At 48.4% G+C, this 26,803-nt stretch overlaps 6 protein-coding genes across 6 annotated transcripts; 1 reads left to right on the forward strand and 5 right to left on the reverse strand.

Annotated features, from left to right (window-relative positions):
- Positions 1-4: 4 nt before the first annotated feature.
- Positions 5-937, reverse strand: LOC112345950 (pentatricopeptide repeat-containing protein At1g52640, mitochondrial-like). The gene is made up of 2 exons (XM_024673728.1): positions 597-937; positions 5-536 (listed from the first exon to the last, which is right to left on the reverse strand). Exons 1-2 carry the CDS (start codon positions 888-890, stop codon positions 126-128), a joined length of 705 nt encoding a protein of 234 aa, XP_024529496.1. The 5' UTR covers positions 891-937; the 3' UTR covers positions 5-125.
- A 51-nt stretch (positions 938-988) lies between these two features.
- LOC9658612 (ras-related protein RABA2a) lies at positions 989-2,082 on the reverse strand. The gene is made up of 2 exons (XM_002969010.2): positions 1,791-2,082; positions 989-1,699 (listed from the first exon to the last, which is right to left on the reverse strand). Exons 1-2 carry the CDS (start codon positions 1,953-1,955, stop codon positions 1,214-1,216), a joined length of 651 nt encoding a protein of 216 aa, XP_002969056.1. The 5' UTR covers positions 1,956-2,082; the 3' UTR covers positions 989-1,213.
- Positions 2,083-2,106: 24 nt separating this feature from the next.
- LOC9658613 (probable LRR receptor-like serine/threonine-protein kinase At1g34110) lies at positions 2,107-6,655 on the reverse strand. The gene is made up of 2 exons (XM_002969011.2): positions 2,783-6,655; positions 2,107-2,708 (listed from the first exon to the last, which is right to left on the reverse strand). The coding sequence occupies exons 1-2, from the start codon at positions 5,634-5,636 to the stop codon at positions 2,236-2,238; spliced, it is 3,327 nt and encodes a 1,108-aa protein (XP_002969057.2). The 5' UTR covers positions 5,637-6,655; the 3' UTR covers positions 2,107-2,235.
- Positions 6,656-8,286: 1,631 nt separating this feature from the next.
- Positions 8,287-14,587, reverse strand: LOC9658614 (kinesin-like protein KIN-14I). Its single transcript, XM_024673720.1, has 24 exons — positions 14,219-14,587; positions 13,575-13,801; positions 13,246-13,318; positions 13,036-13,167; positions 12,747-12,982; positions 12,367-12,694; positions 12,221-12,320; positions 11,987-12,168; positions 11,820-11,935; positions 11,667-11,769; positions 11,461-11,613; positions 11,263-11,409; positions 11,005-11,214; positions 10,785-10,949; positions 10,594-10,740; positions 10,405-10,542; positions 10,155-10,349; positions 9,972-10,098; positions 9,707-9,909; positions 9,472-9,654; positions 9,322-9,417; positions 9,071-9,268; positions 8,739-9,010; positions 8,287-8,680 (listed from the first exon to the last, which is right to left on the reverse strand). Exons 2-24 carry the CDS (start codon positions 13,748-13,750, stop codon positions 8,497-8,499), a joined length of 3,864 nt encoding a protein of 1,287 aa, XP_024529488.1. The 5' UTR covers positions 13,751-13,801; positions 14,219-14,587; the 3' UTR covers positions 8,287-8,496.
- Positions 14,588-21,887: 7,300 nt separating this feature from the next.
- On the reverse strand, positions 21,888-24,170 carry LOC9658615 (pentatricopeptide repeat-containing protein At1g06140, mitochondrial). The gene has a single exon (XM_002969013.2). The coding sequence runs from the start codon at positions 24,168-24,170 to the stop codon at positions 21,888-21,890; it is 2,283 nt and encodes a 760-aa protein (XP_002969059.2).
- Positions 24,171-24,253: 83 nt separating this feature from the next.
- Positions 24,254-26,785, forward strand: LOC9658616 (pentatricopeptide repeat-containing protein At1g06140, mitochondrial). The gene has a single exon (XM_024673606.1). The coding sequence runs from the start codon at positions 24,254-24,256 to the stop codon at positions 26,783-26,785; it is 2,532 nt and encodes an 843-aa protein (XP_024529374.1).
- Positions 26,786-26,803: the final 18 nt, after the last annotated feature.

Raw genomic sequence — 26,803 nt, forward strand, 5'->3', positions numbered from 1 at the left:
ACGATTAATTTGTAGCTAGGGCGTGGTGGTCAGGAGAAGACCACATTGCCTGTGGACGAGGATCGCTAGCTCCAAGATTCGAACCACTGATCGAAAAGATGCCTAGAAGATTCGAGAATTTAAATCTAGCTCGCCCAGGGTTCCAAGGCGTGGACCTCCTTGGCCGAGTGATCCCGGCGCTTCTTCTTCCCGGCCGAATCGTGGAGCTCCTCCTCCAACTTGAGCGAGGCCTCGAATTCCCCCGCGCGGTTGAGGCTGTCGATGAGCTTCCAGTAGACCTTGGCGCGGGGGACGCTGGGATCCGACTTGAGCGCCGCAAAGATCTTAAACGCCAGCGGCTGCTGCCCGGCGGCGACGCACGCCTCCATGAGCTCGATCGACATGAGCCGCTTGAGCTTGCATCCCCGGAGCTCCATCTCGTCCAGGATCTTCTCCAGCGCCGAGAAATTGGAGCCCCGCGCGAACGAGCGCACCAGGACGTCGTAGAATTTGCGCTCCGGGCGGTACCAGTCCTCGCGGTGGATGTGATAGAACACCTGGGAGGGCAAAATCTCTCTCCGGAATCAGCACTGGATCGGTGATCATCCTCGGTTCACCTTGCTCGCGACTTCCATCTGCCCCTTCTCCAGCAGAGTGTGCAGCATTGACAGGAGATCCTCCTTGAGCAGCCGAGGCAGCCTCTCCCTGCTCGTCGCATCCAGCCTCTCGGCATCGCCCCGCAAGGACGTGAGAAGAACCAGCGCGCTCTGCGCATCCTTGCTGCAGGAATGGCGGTAGAACCGCTCCAGCATCGTGTTGCGCGTCCGCCATGCGCCCCGGTAGTAGAATCTACACGCGCCCAGCCGCCGATCGCCCGCCGCCGCTGCCGCAAATCCGGAAGAGCGGATCATTCCCAAGAACCCCAAAGGGTCACAAGAACCCTAAAGGCTAAAAGTTCCAAGAACCCTAAACCCTGGAAATGCTAAAGGTAAATTTTTAAAAGGCAATGTAAGACCCCTATAAAATCATTTAAAAGGCAAAAGAACCACACACTACTTAAAGATTGTTTACATCGACTCTACGCTTCCAGTAAAACCTCAAAATAGGAAAAAGAATCCAGTCCTTCGTTTCGTTCTTCCCGCCAGCGACGATCAATCGATCCACCGATCCCCTGCGATGGATGGAATGGTGGAACTGGAGAACCTGGCGATGGGCGACGATGGATCTCGCCACTCTACGTCGAGCAGCACGCCTTCTTCTTGGTGTTCGCATCCTGCTCGGGCCCGACGATGATCGCCTTGCCCTCTCCAGGCCCGACGAGCACGGGATCCTCGGACGCCAGCGCCTTCTTGCTCACTATCCGGTAGATCTCCGTGAGGATGCTCTGGAACGCCTTCTCCACGTTGGTGGCCTCCAGCGCCGACGTCTCGATGAAGGACAGGCCCTCCTTCTCGGAGAAGCGCTGCGCGTCGTCGGTGGCGACGCCACGGAGGTGCTTTAGATCCGACTTGTTGCCCACCAGCATGATCACGATGTTGGAGTCGGCGTGGTCGCGCAGCTCCTTGAGCCACCGCTCGACGTTCTCGTACGTGGCCTGCTTGGTGATGTCGTAGACGAGCAGCGCCCCCACCGCGCCCCGGTAGTAGGCGCTGGTGATGGCGCGGTAGCGCTCTTGCCCGGCCGTGTCCCAGATTTGGGCTTTGATCGTCTTGCCATCCACCTAGAGTTCCATCCGTCCGGGAAGAACACAACCACCATAGAAAGAAGGAATTTGAGATGAGAAAAGAGGGAAAGAGAGAATTCTTTGTTACCTGGATCGTGCGCGTCGCGAATTCGACCCCGATTGTGGATTTGGACTCGAGGCAGAACTCGTTGCGCGTGAATCTGGAGAGCAAGTTGGATTTCCCGACGCCCGAGTCGCCAATGAGCACGACCTTGAAGAGGTAATCGTACTCGTCGTCGGGCCGCGGCGCCATGGCGGGAGCCGAGCTGCGCGCTGTGCTGCCGCTACTCCAGAGATCGATCTATCCAGGAGGAGGAGCGATGAAAAAGATCCACTCGCACCGCCCTTGCGCGCTCGAAGAAACCTAGCTCCCTAACCCTGGAATGACACCCTACCAAGTGACAAAGGGCGTAAAAGAATTTAATTTTACAAAGCGACCGTACACTTTAGGGTTCTTCCATTCGAGCAAAATTTTCTTGGGTTCACGATGGATCATCATCTCGCGCGGCGCAGCGCTCCTTCGCGATCGGCCATCAGCATCCCCCGGATTGCGAGCTGCTGTTGTCATCGAACACGAATTCGTAGGTGCTGGCGGTGCGATTCTTGCAAAATAGGGGCATTTGATCCGAGAGCTGGTCGCCGGCGGCGGCGGCAGGGGCGGCGGCTGGGACCTTGATGCTCGATGCCTCCTCCGGGATGTGCTTCACCTCTTGGAGGAATGCCACTACGTCCTTCATCGACGGTCGATCGGCCGGGAGCTGGCTCACGCACATCAGCGCCACGCCGAGGATCTGGAGCATCTCGTCGATGAAGAGGTCCGGCATTCCTCGCAGCCTCGGGTCCAGGACTTCCACGCTGGGATTGCTGCCACGGAGAGCTCCCTGGACCCATTTCACGATGTGGATGTCCTGAACGACAGCCTCTCTGCCGGTCAGTAGCTCCAGCAGCACTACTCCATAGCTGTAAACGTCGCTCTTCTCAGAGATCTTGAGCGTGTAGCTATACTCTGCAAGTACGTACGAAGACGATCGATCAGCCAACTTTCTCGACCGAAAAGACGGAGGAAGAACAAAGTGGTACCTGGAGCAATGTAGCCATATGATCCGGCAACTTTGGACATGGGATCGGCCGCAGAGGTGGAAGAGCCGATGAGTTTTGCGAGGCCAAAGTCGGCGACGTAAGGCTCGTATCTGGAATCCAGCAAGATGTTGTTCGGCTTGATATCCCGGTGGAGGATCGCTGGCACGCAGTCGTGGTGGAGGTATGAAAGTCCTTGCGCTGCTCCTAGAGCGATCTTGTATCTGATCTCCCAGTTGTTTGCCGTCTTCTTTTCTTGCAGGAAGTCCGCGAGGCTACCGTTCGGCATGTAGTCATACATGAGCAGCTCGATCGTCTTGTTGGTGCAGTAGCCCAAGAGCCTGACGATGTTCCGGTGGCGGATCTTTCCCAGGGTGTTGATCTCCGCCGTGAACTCGCTCTGGTTGTGCTCGCTTCTGTCGTACCTGCGGAGTTTTTTCACGGCGACCACTTCACCGCTTGGCATCGCTGCTTTGTACACGACTCCGGACCGTCCCTGGCCGATTATGTTCGTGTCAACCAGGTTCTTGAGCACGTCGTCCATGGTGAAGTTGAGACGCTGGAAGAAGGTGATCTTCCATGGCCAGGGGATGTCGTGCTGGTGGTCTCGGAAGTTCTGATCGTCGTAAGGGTGGCACTTCTTGTACAGGAGGATGAGGCCCATGAAGAGGATGAAAGCAGCTCCTCCGAACAGCAGACCGATGATTGGCTTGATGGACGACTTCTTGGAGGATCCCATGGCATAAGTCAGCGTGCAGGAATTACCCGACGACGAGAACGAGCAGAGGCCGGGGTTTCCCATGTAGGAGTTGAGGCCCATTGTCTGGAAGACTTGAGTACCCGGCAAGGATCCCGAGAAGTGGTTGAACGAGACGTTGACGAAGTTGAGGCTGTTGAGCTTGCCGAGGACGTCGAGGTTTCCTGTCAGCTCGTTCGAAGAGATGTCCAGACGCTCCAGCTGAGAGAGACGTGCGAAAGCTGATGGAATGAGCCCCATGAATCTGTTCTTGTGGAGGTCGAGAGTGATGGTCAGGCTGGTTATCATTCCCAGGTCTGGTGGAAGGTTCCCGGACAACTGGTTACTGCTGAGGTCGAGGAGCAAGAGCTCTTTGCAACGTCCCATCTCCGGAGGTATGTCCCCTGAAAGCTGGTTCATGCTTAGATTGAGCTGACTTAAGAGGTTCATTTTGCCAATCTCCGCAGGAATAGGACCACTCAGGTTGTTGAACGAGGCATCCAGGATTTCCAGATTCGAAAGCGAGCCAAACTCGGCAGGGAACGGCCCAGACAGCTGGTTATCATGCACGTCGAGCATTTGCAGCGAGCTGAGGTTTGAGATTCCCGTGGGAAGTGGTCCCGAAAACATGTTGTCGTGCAAATCGAGGAAGTTGAGATTTCGGAGCTGGCCCAGACTGATAGGCAGGCTTCCCGACAGCATGTTGTTGTTCAAGCGCAGCCGCAGCAAGCTGATGCAGTTCCCGGCGTTGTTAGGGAGCGTACCTGAAAGATTGTTGAAAAGGAGGAGCATCCTCTGGAGCTTTGACAAGTTGAAGATCTCGGGAGGAATAGTTCCGGTGAGCTGGTTCATGGACAGGTCGAGCATCTCGAGCAGGCTACAACGTCCGAGTGATGCGGGGATGTTGCCGGTCAGCTTGTTCTGCCACAGGTGGAGGAGCTTGAGGTTGGAAAGCTGGCCGAGCTCCGGGGGTATGGGGCCTGTGAGCATGTTGGTGTCAAGCTCCAGAAACGTCAAGCTGGAACAGTTGCCGAGCTCCGGGGGGATGATGCCGGTGATGTTGTTCTGGCTCAAGTAAAACTGCTGGAGGTTCCTCAGCATTCCTATCTCGGGTGGGATGTCACCGGAGAGGTCGTTGCTCGAGAAGTCGATGACTTCGAGCAGCGGGCACTGGCTGAGCTCGCGAGGGACGCTACCTGTTATCGCGTTTTGCCACACGAGGAGGCTCCTGAGCTGCTTGAGACGTCCCAGTTCCGGTGGTATTGGACCCGTCAGCCTGTTCTCGTAGAGATAGATGGACTGGAGCTTGGTGCAGCCACCGAGTTCCGGAGGAATTCGACCCGAGATGCCAGCGCCGTAAAGGATCAAACTTTCGAGGTTCTTGAGCTCCCCGTACGAGCCTGGTATGCTTCCGGACAGTGCCGTCACCGCCAGCCCAAGGACAGTCAAGTTCCTGCAATTGGAGAGCTCCGGGGGAAGCGGTCCCGACAATGCCATGTTGCCGCCTGCTCGAAACGCTTGCAACTTCGCGAGCTGGCCGATCTCCGGAGGGATACTACCGTTGAGCTGGTTGTCGAAAAGCTGGAGCTCCTCCAAGGAAGTACAGTTGCCAATTTCCTTCGGGATGGAGCCTTGCAACTGATTGTCTTGGAGATTGAGCGAGCGCAACTCTTTCAAGCGACCGATGCTGCTCGGGACTCTTCCGGTGAGGCTGTTGACGCTGAGATCGAGCAGCTGGAGCTTGCTACAGCTCCCAAGTTCTTCGGGGATGCTCCCGGTGAGGTTGGTGGACGAGAGATTCAACACTTTCAGCTCGGACAGGAAACCAAACACTGTTGGAATTCTGCCATACAACGGGAGGCCTCCCAGCGACAACTCCACCACATGTCCGTTGGAGGAGCACGAGACACCTAGCCAAGAACAGGGGCTCGAGCTTGACGTGCTCCATGACTTGAGCAGTTCGGAGCCTTTGGCAGCAAGCAAAAACTCGCGGAGAGCCTCTTGTTCCGGGGGATCGGCAGCACAGCAACGGATCAAGACGGCTACAGTGACCACTATGAAGCAGAGCTTTCTAACCAGCATGTCCGACGACGACGACGACGACAACGACGGCTTCTTCATGGTAGAAAGCTAGCAAAGGATAGATGACGGCGACTCAGCTGCTGCTGCTTCTTCCGCTGCTACCACTCCGTGATTGCCTGCGAGGATCAGCATGGTTGATATAATAAGCAGGGGGGCAGGCGACTCGGTTCCACTTCCTGGCTGTCTTCCAAAAGCGAACCGCAAATTGAGCAGAGTTTCACGAGCTCGGCCGCAGGAAGGAGAGACAGTGACAAGACAGACTACGAAACTGTTTCATTAAGCGCACCAGGCCATGTAGAGCGCTACATGAGGAATTCCGTGGGAGAGAGAATCCGAAAGGCGATGATGGAGCGCATTGTTGGAGCCAGGAAAGGGATGAAGGCTCTCCTCTCCTGTCCGGGGCCGAAGGTGGAGTGGAAGCAAGCGAGATGAGCAAAAGCAGCAATAGCATAAGCAGCAGAGGAGGACGAAAGGAAGAGATTGGAAAGAAAGCAGCTCGTAAAAGGTGGTTAAGAGGTAGATTGGCGAAGCGCGAGTGGGCGCAGGAATATGAAACAAGCTACGAGGAGCTAGAAAGCTTTTGCATAGCGGGGAATCCCGGGAAAGATCGGAATCGGGTCGGGTGGACTGATTTTTTTCCAAGCCGGTAAACTGGACAGCTCATAAGCGGCGCCGTTGGATTGTGTGACAACAGCAGCTTTGATGCGTGGGAATTCATGGCCGGGCCGTGGTGGTCAATAGTGAGGAGCACTGCAGTGACGAGACAGGGTAGGAATATTGGCACTAGTGACAGCTCTAGCTCTACAGAAGTTTTTTCTTATCTCTCAGCTTTCAAGGACCCTGGTGCTCCTGCGAGTGGGCCTTTCCCGTCGAGTATCAGCAGGGAAGAAAGGAGAAAAGCTGAGCTGCAAAGACGCTTGATCCGAGTTGTGTCGAGCAAAAGCCTGGGATACGAAGCTGCTCGCTCATTCTCCTTGGAGGGTGTGAGGCTGATACAGGGTCCACGACGTGAAAGCTTCTCTCTCACTTTCTGGTGGGCGTCTTTATAGGAGGATGGTGTAAGGAATGCAATTTGCAAAGCAGCAGCTGCCAAAATGCTAAGTGGGGGTACTGAGGATTCAGTCGTTCACTCACCCAACGGATGCCGTTTGTCTTGAGGCGCTGACTGCGAGAAGAGGTATGTATCATATCTTTGCTTTACCAAAGCTTCTGCTTCTCACATTCTTTGGCTTATTATTAACTCCGTGCGTTTTGTTTCCTGTTGGCTCCCCAGATAGTGGTAGCTCCTTGTCTGGAATGGAATTTCCGTCTCGATCACCGGGTATGCGGCTTTGGCTTGTCTTGTCAATTTGTAGCCGAGGAGGGACCGGGAGATCGCTTGTTGCTGATTCTGAGATAAGTTCACCGCTTTAGTTTTTTCCCTCGTGCCATTATTTATAATGGTCACCTCTTAGCGTGTAGAGAGCATGGTGAAGAACAAGACGGGGCGAAGACCACTTTGGATCCATTTGACAAAGGCTCGCAGTTATTAAATGACTAAGAGCTGGGAACAGCTTGACCCTTCGAAAACCACCCACTTTTAAAGGTAAAATGAAAGAGAACAGGAAATTGGAGGTGGGAGCGTATCGTATCCAGAGAAAAAAGAGGCTTGCACATCGACACGACGGCTGGGGACGACAATATTATTAAACAGGACGAAAGAAACAGGGGCAGTAGCAGTGGCACAGGGCAGCAGTGTTGTTGGGCCTCCTCCTCCTCTCTGCAAAGCGAGAGGGGCCCTTTCTTCTCGGCTGAAACGCAGGACAAGAGAGGGAGAAAGAAAAACAAAGGAAAGCAAGGGTCGGGAGGGAAGCAAACAAAATCGAAGCCGGAATAAAGGGAAATATGCTACGGTGAATAGTTTTTGGGGACACAGGGGCGGAGATAAGAAAGAGAAGAGAAAAATGGAAGGAAAGTAAGGCACAGGGGCCATGCAGGACTGCCGACTGAGAGGAAAAGCCTTGGGAAGGGAGAGCGCGAGAGAAGTAAGAAGGGATGTGGGGCGCCTCTCCTTGTGCCAGGTATGGGATTTTATACCTTTTGTTTCTTTGCATTCATTCGTTCGCTCGCTCAATCTTATTGCAAGGGGCTGGCTTCTTTCTTGTCATATTTTTTGCTTCTGGTACCAAGTAGTGCTTCCATGCTGTCACATTCATGTGGGTGAGAGAACCATGGACAGGCTTTGCATCAGAGAGAGTAACATGCATGATTTTGATGTTCTTGTCATTCACTGCTAAAGATTGCAAGCTTTTTTTCTTCTCCTTGGCTACAACAACAGGACGCGCATCGTATCCTATCAATCACTTTGAATCTGGAAAGGCAGGAAATCTCCTCCTTCCAAGTTATGTAGGTATTCTATTGTTCTCCCCTTTTTTTCTCTTTTCTCTTTTTTTTTCTCTCTTCTCTTTGTTTTCTAAATGGTCCCTTTCTTTGCTTTGATGTTTCATCTGTTTCAGACAACACCACCGCCATCACTTGGGCAATCTTCGATCGCCCTCTGTCGGCACAAAAGTTCTAAAGCTCCATTTTCTATGGTCTACTTACGTCAAGAACAAGAATCAACCACTAGATAGTCCCATGATATCTTGTTTATATGATCATTCAAATATTTGTTTTATATGCAAGTTGAGCCAGAAAAGAGAGCCATCGATATAGCAAATATTTGATTGCAAACAATATGGTAGATGATACAATACAAAGCTTCTCAAAGTCTTCTTGTTAAAACTTGTATACTTACATGATCGAAAAGCCCACTACACTGACCAAAAAAAAATCACCACCGAATTAGTAGCTTTTCCTCTCCTTTTCTCGTTTTTTTTTCTTCTCTTTTTCCGTGTGTTCTTCCGAAACTTTGCCTGCTCTACGAGGACTCCATCTTCTCCTTGCCAGTCCGCTCGTCTTTGATCTCTTCCAGCTCGTCCTCGTCCGCCTTTTTGCCCGCCTGCTCCTTCCAGTATCCCAGCATCTTCTTGAGCCTCACGATCTCCTTCGTGTTCGTGTTCTTGGTCGGGTCATTGATAATTGACCGCACGCGCGTTGCGTAGCTGCGACAAGAGCAAAGAACAAATCCATCAATCCACACACTGGATCGCGCTTGCTTACCATAGCGAGTTGTGAGTCTCCTCCAGATTGGACTCCGCCGGGGACACGTTGACAAACATGAGCGTCTTGGCGTTGCCACCCAGCGAGTCGCTCATGAGCATCGTCAGCTTGTGGTTCCGGTACGGTATGTGCTGCTCTTCCGTGGCCAGTGCGCTGATCACGTCGCCTAGCGCCGAGAGGGACTTGTTTATGCTCTGGGCCTCCTTCAATTGCTCTCCGGTTGATCCAGACTTTTTTATTCTCTCCGATCCAGCCAAATCCACGAAGCTCAGCTGCAAAAACCACGCCGTAAGCCCACTTATAAAACTACTGCCGTAAGGAGAACTCCGTACCTTTCCTTTGACCACGTTCTGCGTTTGCATGTTCGTGCTTTCAATTATTATTGACAGGACCAAGTGCGATCTGGAGCTCTCGGCATTCATCTGGGTTCCAGAAGTATGTCGTTTCTCCAGCCCCTTTTGAATAAGGTTGTCAAGCTCTTCTCTTGTCGACACGGGTATTAGCGTAACGTTCTCGACAACGACCATACCCTGTAAACAAATAAAGAAAGCTTGGACTTCAGAAAACTGCCGACAAAAATTACCTTAGAATCCTTCTTGATTTCAAGTTTTTGCCGCTTGGCATTCCGAAGCAAAAGAAGATCGAAAAGATTGTCCTGGTAGAGCTCAAGCATGTATACCTGTTAAGGGAACCATCATTAGAGAAACAAGACAAATGCATATGATTTACACACCTTCAGAGATACTGTGAACTTGTTTCTGTCCCGCTTTATGATGCTGAATAATTCCCGCGTGGCTCTCGGCGTGAGCCCAGGATTATTTTCCGGACCATATATTGTAAATGTTTTGCCGGACCCAGTTTGACCATAAGCGAAAATGCACACGTTGTATCCGTCGACTGCCGATTGCACCAAATACTGGATGACAGAACATGTTAGTAACAAAATAACGTCAAATAGACATCATTACCTTGGTGTCTTCGAAGATAGCATCTTGAGATGCATGCTCGTCAAAAACATGATCAAACTGAAACTGCTTTGTCTTGTCATCCTTCCATATGTGTTCGACAGTGAATTCATCTGCAGATATGATCACTGCTTTCTGGTTCTCGTTCAGCTCTTTCTCAACAAGTGGGCGCGATCTACAGTATACTCGAATTTTTCCTTTCATATCTGCAATGGAATACGTTCATTCGTATGGAACACTGAAGGAAAAGGAACAGAAGAAAATGTACCTTCCATCATATTGAAGTATCGCTTTCTCAATATCTGTTCTTCTTTGTAATGGGATTCTAGTTCAGCGAGCTGATCAGCTTGTCTTCTTAATAGTTCAGCTGTCTGGGCATTCTTTCTATCGATATCCTGATTAGGAAACACACGAAGAATGTCAGAAAATGCATAGTCGCAAAATAACGTACCTCTTTAATTTCCCTCAACTCTTCGAGCTCTTTCATGCTACATTGCATAGCTTCCAGCTCAGAAGTCCGCAAGCTGAGCGCTGCTTCTGCAACACTTATCTCCTGAGTCCTTTCATTCAGCTTTTTCTCCAACTCCGATATCCGCACTCTGAGCATGCTCCGCTCTTCTTCGAACTTTTTCTCGAGGACCTTAGTCTGGCAAGACATCAATCAGATACTCGTCAAAGTGCAAAATTCTCCAAGCACCTACTTCTTCGCCTTTCAGTTTTTCGACACGGGAAACTTTTTGTTCAAGTAACTGCTTCTCATTCATCAGCTTTTTGTTCCTCTCTTCCGCCAGCCTGGCCTCCTCGCTTTTCGACTTCAGTTCATTTCTCAAGTCCTTGACCTGAAATTATTGTATGAAGCGAAGGCAGAGAAAAGAAACCTTGCAGTTCACCTGTGCTTCCAGTGCACTAGATGCTTTCTCGGCAAATGGCAGGTCCCTGTCCCTTCTTCCAATAGAACCTCTTAGAATGCCTTTCTTTGTCGGAGCTGCCTCCTCGCGACCATGCTCATCATCCGCAGATTTTTCCGCAAGAGCGGCCTGAAAATTTATGTTGTTAGATAGTCAAAATACATCAGTCGTACCTGTAGTGCGGTTTCCTTCTCCTCAACAGCCTTCCGCAGCTTTTCTCTCTCTTGTGTTATATCAGTAACTGTTTGTTGTTCAGCTCGGAGTCTGTCCTTGAAGCCCTCCAATTCTTCTAGCAATGATGTTTGCCTCTTGTCTTTCTCCCTTAACTCTCCAGCAAGCTGCGCATATTAATACAATGATTTAGTTCTCAAGTCCACCAAAAAATCGACTTGCCTGGTCTGCTTTCTTCTGGGATTCATCCAAAAGCCTTGACATATCCTGCACATGTTTCTCATAAACCTCGATTCCGGGAGGCTTAAAGTTTGGCACGGCAGATTCCCCGTTGCTTTGTATGGCTCCGTTAGCAACAGAACGCGTTCTTGAATATCTCCGCAGCATCACATCGTTTATGTGTGTCTGGAGAGCCACGCATATTTCTTCGCCCTGCGACAGAAATTTAGAGAAGAACTACACGGAAAGCCACAAAGACACCTGTTTAGTTTCAAACTGAAAAATGTGCAAAACTCCCGCCACACGCATTTTAAAAAACACTGCGGTATTGCTACTTCCAAATTGCATGATGTCTCTCAGCTCAGCCGAATGTAAATATTCTTTAGGTACTGGCCGGAAAAAATGAACCTGTTAAGAAACACATGTCAAAACAGCGAACATGAATATACTTGCACGTACCCCTCTTTTGTTTATCCCTAAGATAATTCTTCCGGGAAGAAGACCAATCGGATCTTCTATCTTCCGGACGTTGAAAAATATGGATTGGCCATATGGCAAGGATCGTAAAATACGTAGCAATTGTTGTCTTGCATCATCTTTCGATAAATGACCCTTCAGATAAGAACAAAAATGTAAGAATCTTAACCTAGAAAGCAAACACTCACCATCGCTTTGTACCGCGCAAAAATGTCAGAATCCCAATCATGTCTCGCCCTTGTGATGGCAACTTGTTTTGGCAGATAGCGATCGACTAGGGCTGACCAGTCCCTGAAAGAAAAATGTTAAATCCCGGACGTTATTCTGAGGTTCTAACACACATTATAGGTTCAGCTTCGTTCGCAGGGCCAATATCAGCAATCACTTCTAGAGCAGCCAACTGCGCTGCATCATCTCTACCGACAGGATAGTTTCCAAGGAGATAATCATGTTGTGACTGATAAAGGAAGAGTTGAGACAGAAAAAGTAAAACAAAAAACCACCGTACCTGAACATACGACAGCTGTACAAACATTGGGTCAGTAATAGCCTCGTCCGATTCCCGAAACAAGCGTTTCTTAAAGAGAAGCTTGCATTGAAGTAGTTCTCCTTTGTTGCGTTCCTTGATTGCTTTGAACTCCGCAACAATATCTCCAATATATTTATTTTCATCAAGCCCAAGATGCTCATCTGCAATCGCCAATAAGAAAGGTAAACAAAGACCAACCTAGAGAGATCGTACCATTCCCACTGTCAACAGCTTTCGTTCCTACTAGAACACGCCTGCATTCAAATAGACTGAATGAGCTGTACGCAGATAACTTGATAATTCCCGCCAATTCCTGCAACAGGAGCTTTGAGTAATGGAACATTCTACATAAAAATTACCTCGACAGCATCCATGACGGTTGTGGACATGTCATACGTAATCCCTTCAAACGTTTCGTCTAGGAAAAACGCAATTGTCTTCAGCTTCCGTCCACCTAGGAGAGCTTCAACCTCTTCCTGTGCAGGAATTGTCCGTCGTGGCCCTGCTTTGGCTGTTCTTTTTAATGCATTCCAAGTCTTCAAAGCCAATGCCTGAATTTCTGCATCACTGTTTTGAGAGCTGGCCACATCATGCACGTACTCTGATAAGTATGCTGCAAAGTCTTTCCCAGGCGGCATTGCAGAGGCGCACAAATATAACAGCTCCCAAGCCTTTAGTAGCAAAGGTCTACAGGACGAATCGACTTTGTAAGGTGGCAACATGTATAAAAGACACAAACCTGTCAGGATTGTTGCGCGTTTGCTTCGAAATCTGGGCAAACACCTCATCCCTCAGTTCAACGCGTTTCAAGGTATGCTTATAGATCTTCAAAACAATCGCCAATTGGTCTTGAGAATTTAACGGACTCGGCGTTTGGGCATCGATGCCCATGTACTTGAGAATAGCTTGAAACAGCTTGACAGCACGGCTAACAAGATCTGCGTTTATTCTGAGAAGAGATGTCGGTATTGGTTCCTGGAAACCCATTAAATCAGCTAATGGAACAAAATCATAGATGATTTGTGAACCTTTTGAAAACAAAGCATGTCTTCCACGGAATAGCTTTCCCGGCCTTGAGGGACCACCGATTTTTTGGTGAAAAATCCACGTTTGCCACCCGATTGTAGCTGCTTTCGCATCAGCTTGATAAATGCATCTACCTGAAAAAGAACAAAAAATTAAAATATATAAAGGAAAAAAGATGGATTGAGGTACGATTCATCGTGAGCATCAAATACCTGGAACTTGTCAAGTATGGGAATGGCTCCGACCAAATCAGGAACTAAGGTGCTTGAAATCGTTCTGGGAGTCCTGCACGGTTCAAAGCGAGAATATAAGGAAATACGAACTAAATCCCACAACTCTATGCAATATTAGTTCTTAGTGTGTATAACTAACGGGGCCTTCCTGTTTTACCTCGTATCTCCTTCCACACTAGCGTCATCGACACCAGCATCGTCCAAAACTTCGCTGCTACTAATCAGTGTTATATCAAGTCGAAAACCAGTCATCTACCGACTTGATGAACAAGAACTAAATGCAAGGCGAGTGTTGTAAGATAGCTTACGCAGGAAGGTCGCTGCCGTCGCTGTCGTAATCATGTCCATTAGCTGCTCCAGTCGCTCTGGGATGGACAGGAGTGCTATTGCTGGAGCTCAGGCCAGTCATGGATGATCTTGGATGAACCGGAGTATTGGCACTGAACGACGATGGCCTTCTAGTCTTGACATCGGTTGCCTCCATCGTGAACGCGAGCAAGCTGCTAAACCATGCGACGAGCCATAGCTCTCAGTCCTATGAACGCAGCAGCTGTATTTATCAAGTTGTCGCAACAACAAGCAAGACAGGGACGCTTATCATAAGGAAATCATCACTCATGCAAACCATGTGACGCGATTCAATCAAAAGTGCCAAGAAATTCAGGGAATCCAGCTCAAGAAGGCGGTGTTCTCTGGCAGCATGAACAAACCATCTTTAAAGAAACCAAAGAAAAAAATGCCACATGCGCAATTGCTAGAATATCGCCAGGCATTCTCAAATCCAAACCAGATCCTCCCCCAGAAAAAAAAGGGAAAGCAGAGAAAAGAAAGAAAAAACACCAAACACAAGGAAAGAATCTCCAGGCATGAATCAGCAAAGAAAACGATGAGCTCAATCACGATCACGGGGGGAAAACGATGGAAATCTCTCAATCTGATCCAAGAAGCGTACCTGGATGGAAGACGGAACAATGCTGCTCACTACCCCGGATTGCGCGCGCCTGCATTCCCCGAAACCCTAGCACCGGAAATTCACCGGAGCCGCATCGCGATGGATGCCGTTGCAACTGTGCGCCCTGGAATCAATCCCGCGCCCGCTCGATGGCGCGCGCAAAATGCCGCGATCCCGGGCGCTGCTCGCCTTTCTCCGCCGCGCTGAGACGGCCCCCTTGCGTGCGCGCCGCTGCCGCGCCTCATGCAAACCCTAGAAACTGGATCATCAATCGATCCCGTGCCTTGCAAGCTTCCCTTTCCGCCATAGCCTCTCTCCCTTCACCCGTTTAAAACAGGAAATTTTTTGGCTCGCTGGAAACAAGAAAGAAATTCGCTCCCATTTCCTCTTTTTTTCTTACTTATAGTAAGTCGCGCTGCGACTGTCGCGGCGACCACTGGTTCCCCTCAAACCCCTGCTTCGAAGTGTGACAAAAGCGCAACAGCGACACGGTGAAAATTAGCTGGGTGAAAACAAAAGGGGCAAATTTTCTTCTTTTTTTTCCCTCTTTTTCTTTTCCTGAGGCCGGCCGGCAGGGAAGATGAAACCAACAAACAACTAAACAACAAAATCAACGGCTACCGACAGCCCACATTTTTCCATTTACTAAATAAAGGTTGATAATCTTTTGATATTTCCAATCCATGGAGAGCCCAGGAATAACAACGTTGTGTGCACGTATGTGGCGTGGATTATTAATTCCATCGCTTGCATTCTCATTCTCGTTGTGGCCCCATTGATTCTTCTATTCATTCGCTCGAGCAACACTCACACAGCTCCTTAAAAAACTGTTGTCAAGGAGACAACACACGGCATTTGGTTAGGTCGCTTCGCTTGCGGAGAAAGAAAGATTCGCCCAGATTCCGGGAGAGATTCCCCACCAAACCAAAACCGCCAGTGATTGGAATTGGGACAGTCCACCAAAGCTGTGTTTTTACGTTTGTACCATCTTCCACCACCTTGGCTGCCCTAAAACTGGCATTCAAGAGGATCATGGGGTGCATGGGTTGGGTGAGCATTAAGAGTTTGGCCTTTATATGCCGAGAGACCCTCTCGCTTGCTCGCTCGCCCTTTTCTCTGTGGAGCTCTGCCACCGCACCACACCACGCCAGTGCTGGAATACCGAAGACATTTTGATGGCAACACCCATCTAACTTACACAAAAGAGAACAATCACTTTTAAACTTTAAAGACAAGGACCTCTAAAATTTCAAGCATATTCGGCTTGGGTATTCATTTGACAAGAATTGTAAACAAAGAAACCCAGGTATATCCTAAGGGATCTGATTGGAATCCTGCACACTGATTGCCACTAGCACTCTCCATAGCTCTCTTCTATTTTTTGTCCCAGATTTCAAGAGCACAGCACCTTAAACACTTGGTAGTAAAAACAGAATTTATATTAATTTTGATTAACTTTATATTTATTTTTTAAAGCAGGAGGTGATAGCTGAAGTTTTTTTAATACATGTTAAAGAAAGTTGAAAATACGGAATATACAAATGTATCTATATGTATTTTCTTTCTTAAGAAAAAAATATAAAAGTAGATAACTTATGTTCTATATATTTATATGAGACATTTTACTTTGAATTATAAACATATAAGTGGAACAATTCCACCCAACTTATACATAATTTTTTCATCTAGAAGGAGTTCTGAAAACTGCTACTATAAATTATTCACATTATAAAAGTTGTTAGATATCTTTAAATGTTAAATGTATTAAATTATGTGAGGTCCAAATATATAGCTACAATGCTATATACTAATATTAGTGTAGTGGGATTTTCATAACCATCAAATTGATTTTAATCTAGACCACTCACACCTATATATAAATTAGGGTTTTTTGGCTAATGGATATACATATTTTTGTATTTCATTTTTATATTCCATGCACTCATATCGGTGAAGGTGAGAGGCAATTTTGATTATCCTTGAGGAGTGTTTGGATTTGAGATTCTACTTTAAATTTAGCTTTTACATTGTCTAAATCTCTTTCTTCTTACAGATTTTTCAATTTCTTCTCTTTTACTTTTTTTCTTTTCATTCATTTTCATGGTTGTAGCGCACGTGGTTTTGACCCTTTATCCTATGGTGATTTACCATAGGATAACACCACTAAGCAGAACCTAAGCCCTTCATGTGCCATGTGATAGATGCCACATGTCACATGCCACATGTCTATAATGCACCTTATCTCTCTCCCCTTAAGCCAACTAGAAAAGGGGCAATTGCTTGATGAGAGAACCTTTAGTGGCTATTTTATCCCCATTTATTCCCCAAGGTTCCAAGGATCTACAGTAACAGTATATCCAAATCTCATCCCATGATCACATGCGCTACACTCACCCCCCCTTCAGAGATGTCAATGTCCTCATTGACTATTGACTAAAAACCCCTACTGAGCCAAGGGGAACCAGCACCTCCATTTCCGCACTCAATCTACCAATCCTTCCATTATGTAGACCAGCTATTCCATGTGCAGTCCCACGGTGGATACCTTCATCCATGGATACTCCACACAAGAGGAAGGACATACGCATGGATGCTCAATACGTACAATTTCAAATTTAGGGGTAGAAATATACCTTGCTCAAGGGTATATTATACTTTTTAAGTAGCCACTAATCAATGGGAATCGAACCCGTGCCATTTGCTCTGATACCAATTGTAACGCACCTTATCTCTCTCCCCTTAAGCCAACTGGAAAAGGAGCAATTGCTTGATGAGAGAGCCCTTAGTGGCTATTTTATCCCCATTTATTCCCCAAGGTTCCAAGGATCCACGGTGACAGTATATCCAAATCTCATCCCATGATCACATGCGCTACAATGTCCAAAGGAATGTGGTGTGGAACCCGAAGTTTAAAGCCTTAGGCCACTGAACGAAGAAACGGTGCCAAACCCCCAAGTATGGAGCCAAAGAGTGATGGAACCGGACCACAAAGCAACTCTTGAGCATACAGCCCAAGGAGCAAAAGGATACGAGCCCGAAGCGACTTGGAATAGTCCTAGAACAATTAGCATCCCAATGCCAGGACCAGCATGCAAAATGGAGCAAAACGGAGTCTGGCACTATTTTGGCATATCAGTGGCCTAACGTGAGGGTATAGGTACTCCACTAACTAGCATAGAATGGTACTTAGGCTTAGACCCAAGCTAGACGCAAAACAGGGACAGACACACAAGCGGGAACTAAACCATGGAACCCCCCCCCCCCCCCTCCCCCCTCCCCCTCTCAAGGAACACATGCTTTAGGCTTTCACCCCAAGCCTCCTTTAGTATCAGGAGTTAGTCTCTGGGACAAGCTTGAAACTTACTAAATATGGAATAATACTAGATTGCGAATTTGGACATGGGACGAACATCATTGTGTTCAAAACAATCTCTATATTCCGTAGATATGCTAAATGAGAAAATCTAGACACTTTCCATAAATAGCATTTGGGACCGAAATGAGACTAACACAAAAGGCATGATAACGAGGGCATTTGATAGACACGGTAAGCTATCATTCAACAATATTGAGGGATTAGTCTCAATATATGAGGGTTCTTATCAAGCTAGTGCAAAACAGAACAAAAGAGAACTAAAAAGCTGGGCTAAGTATGATTGGCTAAATAGACACTTAGGAATTCTGTCCTTATGCTCATCCAGCCAAGTATAGATGCAAAGTCCAGTTTACTAACACTTGAACAAGATGGACTAATAAAAGGTCCAGCAATACCGACCTCCTACCATCGTGGCAGTAAGGAAAGAGTGTCTGTAAGGACTAGCCGACAGGTAACTTTCAATACCTGAAGTCACATTCGCGACAATGGCAAAACAGTAGCCTCCTCTTCCTTTGACTCTAAAGCAGCAATTGGTGCAATTGCTCGATATTATATAGTTGCAGTTGTATAATTATACTTAATTGATAGCAATATTCACAACATGGGGTACAACTCCTCTTGCTCTTGATGCCAATCCTCGAGTTTGGTTGGAATTCTTTTGTGAAAATCCTAAAGATGATATATACCATTAGTTCAATCACTTTATAATGATTGCCACATATCATTTTTGGGATGATACTTGGTGTTTGCGTGAGTTTCCCACGTCTCCAAAGGATGATCTTGTAGTGGTACAATAGTTTGAGTGTAGCCATATATGAGGATTCTCTAGATGTCTTCAAATATGCATTTGGATATACTAACAATTGTGATGATGCTTTCTAATAATTGCATTGTCTTTGTCAAAGTTCATTTGAGTTAGTGATTGCAATTTGGTATTCATTTCCAAAGCCTCTTGCTTCATACAAAAAGAAATATATTGAAGCAAATTTAGTTGGAAATATTCTGGCTAGCACTCCATCAAGATTTTGTAGGACTTGTATATGCATTTGCTTTAACCACTTTTGATGATGATTTTTTCTTGATATAACATTATAAAACATCACCTCTTCCACTTTGTTACATGTCCTTTAACTCCACTTTTTATAGAAGATGGTCATGTTCTAATTGAGGTTGATGTTACTACTACCCAAGTTCAAAGATAAGGGTGAGAATATAGTTATGGCCGTGATATTTGCTACTTGACATGTAATGAAGTTGGTCACACTTATTGGCATTGTCGATATTTTTTGAATTGGCAACCTCCATTTCTTATGTGGAGACCTTGGCATCAACAACATCCAATTGGTGCTGTTGCACTGGAAGGTTTAAACACTAAAATGCTTCTAGTAAATGAGGAATTGCACAAGTAGTGGAGGGTTCTTGAGCAAATAAGTTAGTAACTTTTTCATCTTTCTTTCAAAAGTATCATCAAGGGGTTCACTCGGTTTTAGTTTATTCAATTTTTACTTTCCAAGTTTATTTTTATAATAAGAAGTTTCTTGTTATTTTTTCTGTGTTGGTTGATACAAACTTGAGTTTATCTTTTATTGTTTGGCCTATTCTCACACATTGCTATTTACATTTACATCATACAGCAAAGCCAATTTTCATTCTTTATGGCAATGGCCGTACATACATATGTGTAAATGTAATTGTGCATGTGGGAAATCTTAAGCTTGAGTTGCATAGGTGGTGCTAAGTCAAGCTTTTAACTTTATCCTTGGTATGGATTGGTTGCAACACAATTATACTAAGTATGACTTTAAAGTTTCTCCCCCTTGTTTCGTACTTTATTATATTTCTTCCACTTATAAACTTGCAGTCTGACTTGCTACAACACCCAATACAGTCCTTTCCACTAAGCAAAGAGCCCCTTAGACAAAACCACATACTATAATATTGGGAAAAATAGACTAACACTAAGTTATTTATTTTGTACTCTATAGGTGAACGATCATAGGAGTTGTAATGTTATTGTTGTCTCATTTATATATAGCCCAGGTGTTCAATAAACTTTGCTAGGACAAATGGAAAAATGGACTAATCCACAACCTAGCATTGGTAGCTCGTGGTAATCACGAAGGTAAACTCAACTCCATTAGTAATATTAAATCATGATTATATAAAAATTTATATGGTGAAGCACTAATAAAACTTTACACCCCTATGACATATGTATACTAAAGATACCCTAAATAACCATCCCAATCCGAATACTGAAAGTTCACGTATTTCACAATCATCCATTTGAAAGTCCAAACAAGCCATTTTACCAAACCATTTGACTGTGGATGATATGCATTTATGAAAGTGTAGCATATCCCTTATTATCTGAAAGAATCTACTAAAAACAAGAATGTTGAAACACCACTTGATTAAAGAGGAAGTATCCAATAACAGTTGCAGACACGTTAACAATAGCATTGACTTCCACTGAGCGAATCAAATAATCAGAAGTAATAATGACATACTTATTGCCTACAATTAATTATGGAAAAGGCTCATCAAATCAAACACCACCAACTTAAACAAACGGGAAATTGTAATTAACTCTAACCATCCTTTTATATCACAAAGGGGAGTATTACAAGCTTAGCACCAAACACAACTACATATATACGGAATAATATCACGTTGTATCTTTGGCTAATAGAAATACTTGTGTAACTTTAGTCACACCATAATGTTCTATATATCCGTCTGAAATAAAAGAATCATAGTAGGCATGAAAAAAGTGTCGAATAAAAATCAAAAACACCACCAACCATGAATGATTATCAAGATCCATCCCCACAAAATAAAGAAAACCATCCTCAAGGCTATATTGAGAATGTAAATGCCAAAATGGCAAGTTATTAGTAAGTGATATAAAATTCTCAAATATATCACAAAGCCTTTGAATCTATGGCTGAATCTTTTAAGCTTCATAAACTTCTTCAAGAGAAGGTAAATCTTGTTCTACACCTTGTGGACATTGAATATCAAGTACAACAACTGTTAATAGCATAAAATTTTTGTGTAAAAATCCACAAATATTAAAATAACAAGTGTATTAGAAACATGAGAAGAAAAAGAAGAAGGAAAAGGAGCTTGAAAAAGGGCATTAGCATCAACTATAGAATTCTCTAGGTGATGAACAACATCAAAATCATATATTTTAAAATTCAAAACTTATTGAGCAGTATAACCAACCAAATTCTTTTGCTTTAATAATGAAATAACTACAACATAATTACCTTTTAATAATATCTGATAATTATGTAGATATACATGGAGTTTCTTGAAACCCCAAACTGTTGTTAAACACTCTTTCGTTATGGAGTATTTCACTTTTGCTAATTGTAATGTATGGCTTATATATGCAATAAGATAGCGTTAATTAAGCATACTTGAACTCTTTTGCATCAACACAGCTCCAAAACCGATATTAGAAACACCCACACACAAAATTAAAAGGTTAAGTATAATTAGTATACACCAAAACTGAAGGAGTTGTTAATAGCTCTTTAAAATCCATAAATGCCTGCTCACAGTCTATAAGTTTTATAAAAGATAATATTGACAACTTCAACAACACTTGCAAAGATGCAGTACAATTAAAAAGATGATCAACAAAATGATCAAAATACTGCACTTTGTCTAAAAAGCACTACACATCATTTACACATTTCACAATAGAGAACTTTAAAATAATCACAAGTTTGTCAAGATTAAATTGGACCCAAACAATTATTTCAACTTTAAACCAACTTTAAACTAAAAAAACTAAACAAATGATAAATATTATATTTTTAAAATTAATTTATATTCCATTTGTATCTAAAATCTCAATTTTTGCTACTTGGGAATACATTATAATTTCTTTTTTTACAACTCTTTGCCATTTGACAAATTAATTCATTGAAAACTTTATTACTAGTGTTGATGTGTGTCATGAATTCAAAAAGCTATTAAGAATTGTATTAAAGTGATTAATTATTTGTTTGAAATTAATTCAAAACCTTAATACCAAAATTAACCTAATTTAATGGTAAATTTTTAGTTACCAATTAAATTAAAATATTAAATTAGAGTTTTGTGAATACTTTACCATTAAATAAAACTAATTAATGGTAAATGGGTTAGAGGGTGGATTGCCTGGCTCGAACATCAAATTCACACCATTCCAAGCTCACTAATCTCCCTGTTTACGCTGAGCCAGGTGATGGAGGCCTGCTATCCTGCATAGAAACTCTGAAATACTTCAAGAGTTTTTTATCCCGCGGCAGCGGCGGCAGCGGCTCCCTCCATCTCCGCGATCCGGTATGCCGACCGCGCGGCCCGCTTGTCATCCCCGTGCGCGCGGCACGACGCCAGCAGCGCGCTCCACTGCTCGGCCTCCGCCTCGAACGGCATCGTCCTCACGAGCTCCTCCGCCTCGCCCAGCTTCCCCTCCCGCCCCAGCAGCTCGATCACGCACGCGTAGTGCTCCACCCAAGGCGCGATCCCGAAATCCGCCACCATGCGCACGAATTGCTCCCACCACTCCTCCCCCACCGGCGCCGGGGCGATCCGGCAGTAGCAGCACAGCACCGCCACGAACGTCACACCGTCGGGCGCCACGCCCTCCTGTGGCATCTGCGGGAAGAGCTCCAGCGCCTCGCGGCAATGCCCGAGCTGGGCATACGCGCCCAGGAGGATGTTCCACGACACGCAGTCCCGGCAGGCGATCCGATCGAACTCCCACTTCGCGTACATGAGCTGCCCACTCCGCGCATACATCCCCACCAGCGAGTTCTGGACGAGGAGATTGGATCGGAGCTCCGTCCTCGAGATCTCCTCGTCCAGCGCCTTGCCGGTGGTGGCATCCCCCGCGATCGAGCACGCCCACAGCACGATCGCGTACGTCTCGGGGCTCGGCTCCACGCTCATCTCCCGGAAGAGCTCGATCGCGCGCGCCGCCTCGCCGCCCGCGACGTAGGCGTGGATCATCGCGGTCCAGCACGCGGCGTCGCGCTGCCGGATCCTGTCAAACACCCCTCTCGCCTCCCGGATCGCGCCGCACCGCGCGTAGAAGCTCACGATCGCGGCCTGGAGCTCCAGATCGCTGTCGGTCTGATCCAGCAGCAGCCGGATCCGGTGGCCGCGATCCAGGTCCCCGAGATCCGCGTACACGAGCAGCATCGCGAGGTAAGTCTGCTTGTCCGGGCTTAGATCCAGCTTCTCGTAGAGCTCCAGCGCCTCGCGCGGATGCCCAGTCCGGGCATACACCGAGATCATCGAGTTCCACGCGACGAGATCTCTCTGGGGGAGCTGATCGAAGAGCTTCCTCGCGTCGTCCACGATCCCACACCGCGCGTACATCTCCATGAGCGCGGCGGCCACGCCCGGGTAGCCGAGCTCCCTCTCGTTGAGCCCGCGATGGATCTCCCGGCCCTCCTCGAGGAGATCCAGCTCGCCGCAAGCGCGAACCAGGAGGACGATCGTGGCGGCGCTAAGATCCACCCGGTGAACCCCGTGCTGGATCCTCTTGTAGAGCTTGAGCCCTTCCTCCGGCTCGCCACCCTCGATGTAGCCGGCGATCAAGACGCTCCAGCTCGCGGAGTTCCTCGCGGGCATGGCAGTGAAGAGCTGCGATGCCATGGGCAGATCGCCGCAGCGCGCGTACATCTCCAGGATGGAATTCTCCAGCGCGAGCTCGGGCTTGATCTCCGAGTCGAGGATCCACTTGTGGATGGCGCGCCCGTCCTCGAGCGACTGGATCATCCCGGCGGCGTGGAGCGCGGTGGAGAGCACGAAGTCGTCCGGCTCCAGCGTCTCCACCATGCGGTGGAAGAGATCCAGCGCCTTGCGGTAGTCGCCGTGATCGCTGTAGGCGGAGATCATCACGGCGTAGGATCGCGTGTTCTTGTAGGCGATGGAGGTGAACACCCTGACGGCGTCCTCGATCTCGCGGCACGCGCCATACATCTGGACGAGGAGATTGGAGAAATTTCGATCCTGGGAGAGGCCATTCTTGATGATGTGAGCGTGGACCTTGCGCCCCTGCTCGATCGCCCTGCCCGCGATGCACTTCTCCAGGAAATGCTGGTAGAGGAAGGGCGCCCGGGTGTCGATCCGGCGCTCGTCCACCGCCGCGAGGACGGCATCCACGGCGCCCATGTCCGCGAAGCGCTCCGCGCTGGGGAGGATCCCCCAGGCGCTCTTCCACCAGCAGGGCTCCTGCTTGGGCGGGGGCTTGTAGCGCGCCGAGAATTTCACCCCCTCGGCGTCGAAAATCTCCCGGAAATCGTCCCCGTCCTCGCCGAATCGCGCCTCCCGCTGCCTGGCGCGGATCGCCCGCCGCTCTTGTGCGCTCCCGGCTTCCATCTCCTCTGCCCGCGCCTCGGCATTCTCCTCCGCGCTCCTCTTCTTGCGTAATTGCCTCTCCGCGCGCTTCACCGATCGCTCCTCTCGCTGCAATTGCCGATCAAAGTACTTGTAGAGCTGGACCTTCTGCTCCTTGGTCGTAAGTCGATCTTGCCGCTTTGCCAGGCAAGCCCAGCTAAATCTTACCATGGACTAAAACCCTAGCCTAGAGCAGCATTTTAGGGTTCTTCGCAAAAGAGAGGGAAACTTTTAGGGTTTTTCGCGAGCGATGAATGTGTGACAGATTATGGAGGCGCCAGATCGAGGATCTAGAACGCGGCGTGCTCCAAGCCACCAGCCAGCTCTACGCCGCGATTATCCGGCGATGTGCGAGCGCCAGGGATCTGGCACACGGCGGCCGCGTCCATCGCCACTTGATTGCCGCTGGCTATGGCCGGCACTTGTTCTTAGGGAATCTCCTCGTTCAGATGTACAGCAAATGTGGGGACCTGGAGCTCGCGCGCCGCGTCTTCCACACCCTGCCAGTCAAGAACGAGTTCTCGTGCAGCATTTTGATCTCGGCCTATCTCCGAGCCTCGCGCCCGGCCGACGCCATCGCTCTCTTCCACGAGATGCCGCTTCTGGGCACCCGGCCCGATGGCTTCGTCTACGCAAGCGTTCTCAGCGCCTGCTCGAGCGTCGGGGATCTGGAACAGGGAATCTCCATCCACGATGAGGTGAGAGCTTCGCAATTCCTTGACGATCCAATCGTCCAGACCGCGCTGGTGGATTTCTACGCCAAATGTGGGAGGCTGGAGGAGGCGGGCATGGTGTTCGAGGCCATGAGCCGCGATCGCGATGCTTTCTCGTGGACGGCGCTCGCGAGTGGCTATGCTCAGCATGGGCAACCCGGCAGGGCCATCCAGATCTTCCACAGGATGGACTTGGAGGGCGTTGGGCCGGACGCTTTCACCTTCTCCAGCATTCTGGGAGCGTGTTCTAGCACCAGGAACCATCGGCTGGGGAGACTGATTCACAGTCGCGTGGAGTTCCTCGGGATGGATCGTCAGGACGCCGTGATGCAGTGTTCTATCATCAAGATGTATGGGAAGTGTGGCAGTGTGGGCAATGCGAGAGGTTTCTTCGACAGGATCGCGAGCTCTAGCGTCTGGTGCTGGACAGCGATGATCGGAGCGTATGCCCAGAATGGGCATATGGTGGAGGCGATGGAGATGTTTCACAGAATGGTTCTGGAGGGCGTTCGTCCCGTGGGATCGACTTTCGTGCTTGTTCTCAGTGCTTGCACGACGCTGGACCATGCCGAGGCGATCCACGCACGAGTTTTAGAGGCTGGATCCCAGGGTGAGAACTTAGACGCGGCTTTCGTCGGCTTATACTCAGGCTTTGGACGGATCGATCAAGCTAGCAGGATTTTTGAGAGCACGTCCACGAAGAAGGCCGAGTGCCGGGCGCGTTTGATCGCAGCAATGGCCAAGGAGGGAGATAAAGCTCGAGCGCTGGAGCTTTATCAAGAGTGGTGGTCCAAGAAGAACGATAGCGAGCTTTCGAAGAGCGGATCCATCTTTGCTGCTGCACTAAGCGCGTGCTGTTCAGTGGACGAAGTACAGGAAATCGAGAGCCACATTCGTGCATTTTCTGCGAAGTCTTCTCTCCCCGAGGAAGTGGGAGCTGCTCTTGTCACCTTTTTCGCGAGGTGGGGTAGCGTCGACGATTCGAGCAGGGTCTTTGAGAGCTTGGAGCTCAGAGACACTGTGACTTGGAACGCCATGCTGGGTGCGTACGTGCAGCTCGGGCATAGCAGGGCCACCATCGGGTTTTACTACCGGATGAACTTGGAAGGCATTCTCGCGGACAGCTTCACGTTTTCCAGCATCCTTGGAGCCTGCTCGGATCTTCGCGACTTGGAACTCGGGAAACGCGTCCACGAGCGAGCAGTCTCCATTGGACAGGCCAACGTGGTCGTGAAGAACACGCTGTTGCGCATGTATGCAAGGTGTGCTCGCTTGGACTACGCAAGGAGAGTTTTTGAGGAGATGGTGGGGGCGAGAGACTCCGGATCGTGGAATAGCATGATCTCGGGCTACGTCCAGGCCGGGCGTCCTCAAGAAGCGCTCGAGCTCTTTCACAGGATGGACGTGGAGCCGAGCGTAGCAACGTATGGGAGCGTCCTCGAGGCGTGCTCGAGCCTGGGAGAGCTCGACCAGGCCAAGGCGGTACACGGGCGGTTCGTCTCGGCGGGGCTGGAGTCCGAGGTGGTCGACACCACGCTCGTGAAGATGCTGGCAGGAGCTGGATTCGTGGGCGACGCCAGGAGAGTTTTCGAGAGCTGCAAGAGTTCGCGCAAGGATCCGGTGTCGTGGAACGCCATGATCGCGGCGTATGCACAGCACGGAGATATGGCGGAAGTTACCGATCTTTACCGGAGGATGAACTTGGAGGGGTGCTTGTCCGGGACCGTCACCTTTGTGAGCATTCTCATCGGTTGCAGCCGGGCCGGTTTGCTGGAGGAATCCATCTACCAGTTTGGATCTATGAGCTCGGACCACTGGATACCGCCGGTGGTAGAACACTTCGTGTGCGTGGTGGATCTGCTGGGACGAGCCGGGAGGCTGGACGAAGCAGAGGAGCTCGTGGAGACGATGCCGGTGGAGTCGAGGCTAAAGTTTGGAGCTTGGAAGTCACTGCTCGCTGGGTGTAATATCCACAGAACAAGCGAGGAAGCTCTGAGAAGGATCGAGTCCCGGTCGAGGGCGAGCTGTGGAAACGAGAGACTCGTCCTTGGAACTCTATGGAGGAGCCTCTAGAGATCATGGAGGATGGTC

This window comes from Selaginella moellendorffii, unplaced genomic scaffold (genome assembly GCF_000143415.4).
Source record: "Selaginella moellendorffii unplaced genomic scaffold, v1.0 SELMOscaffold_11, whole genome shotgun sequence".
Lineage (NCBI taxonomy): Eukaryota > Viridiplantae > Streptophyta > Lycopodiopsida > Selaginellales > Selaginellaceae > Selaginella > Selaginella moellendorffii.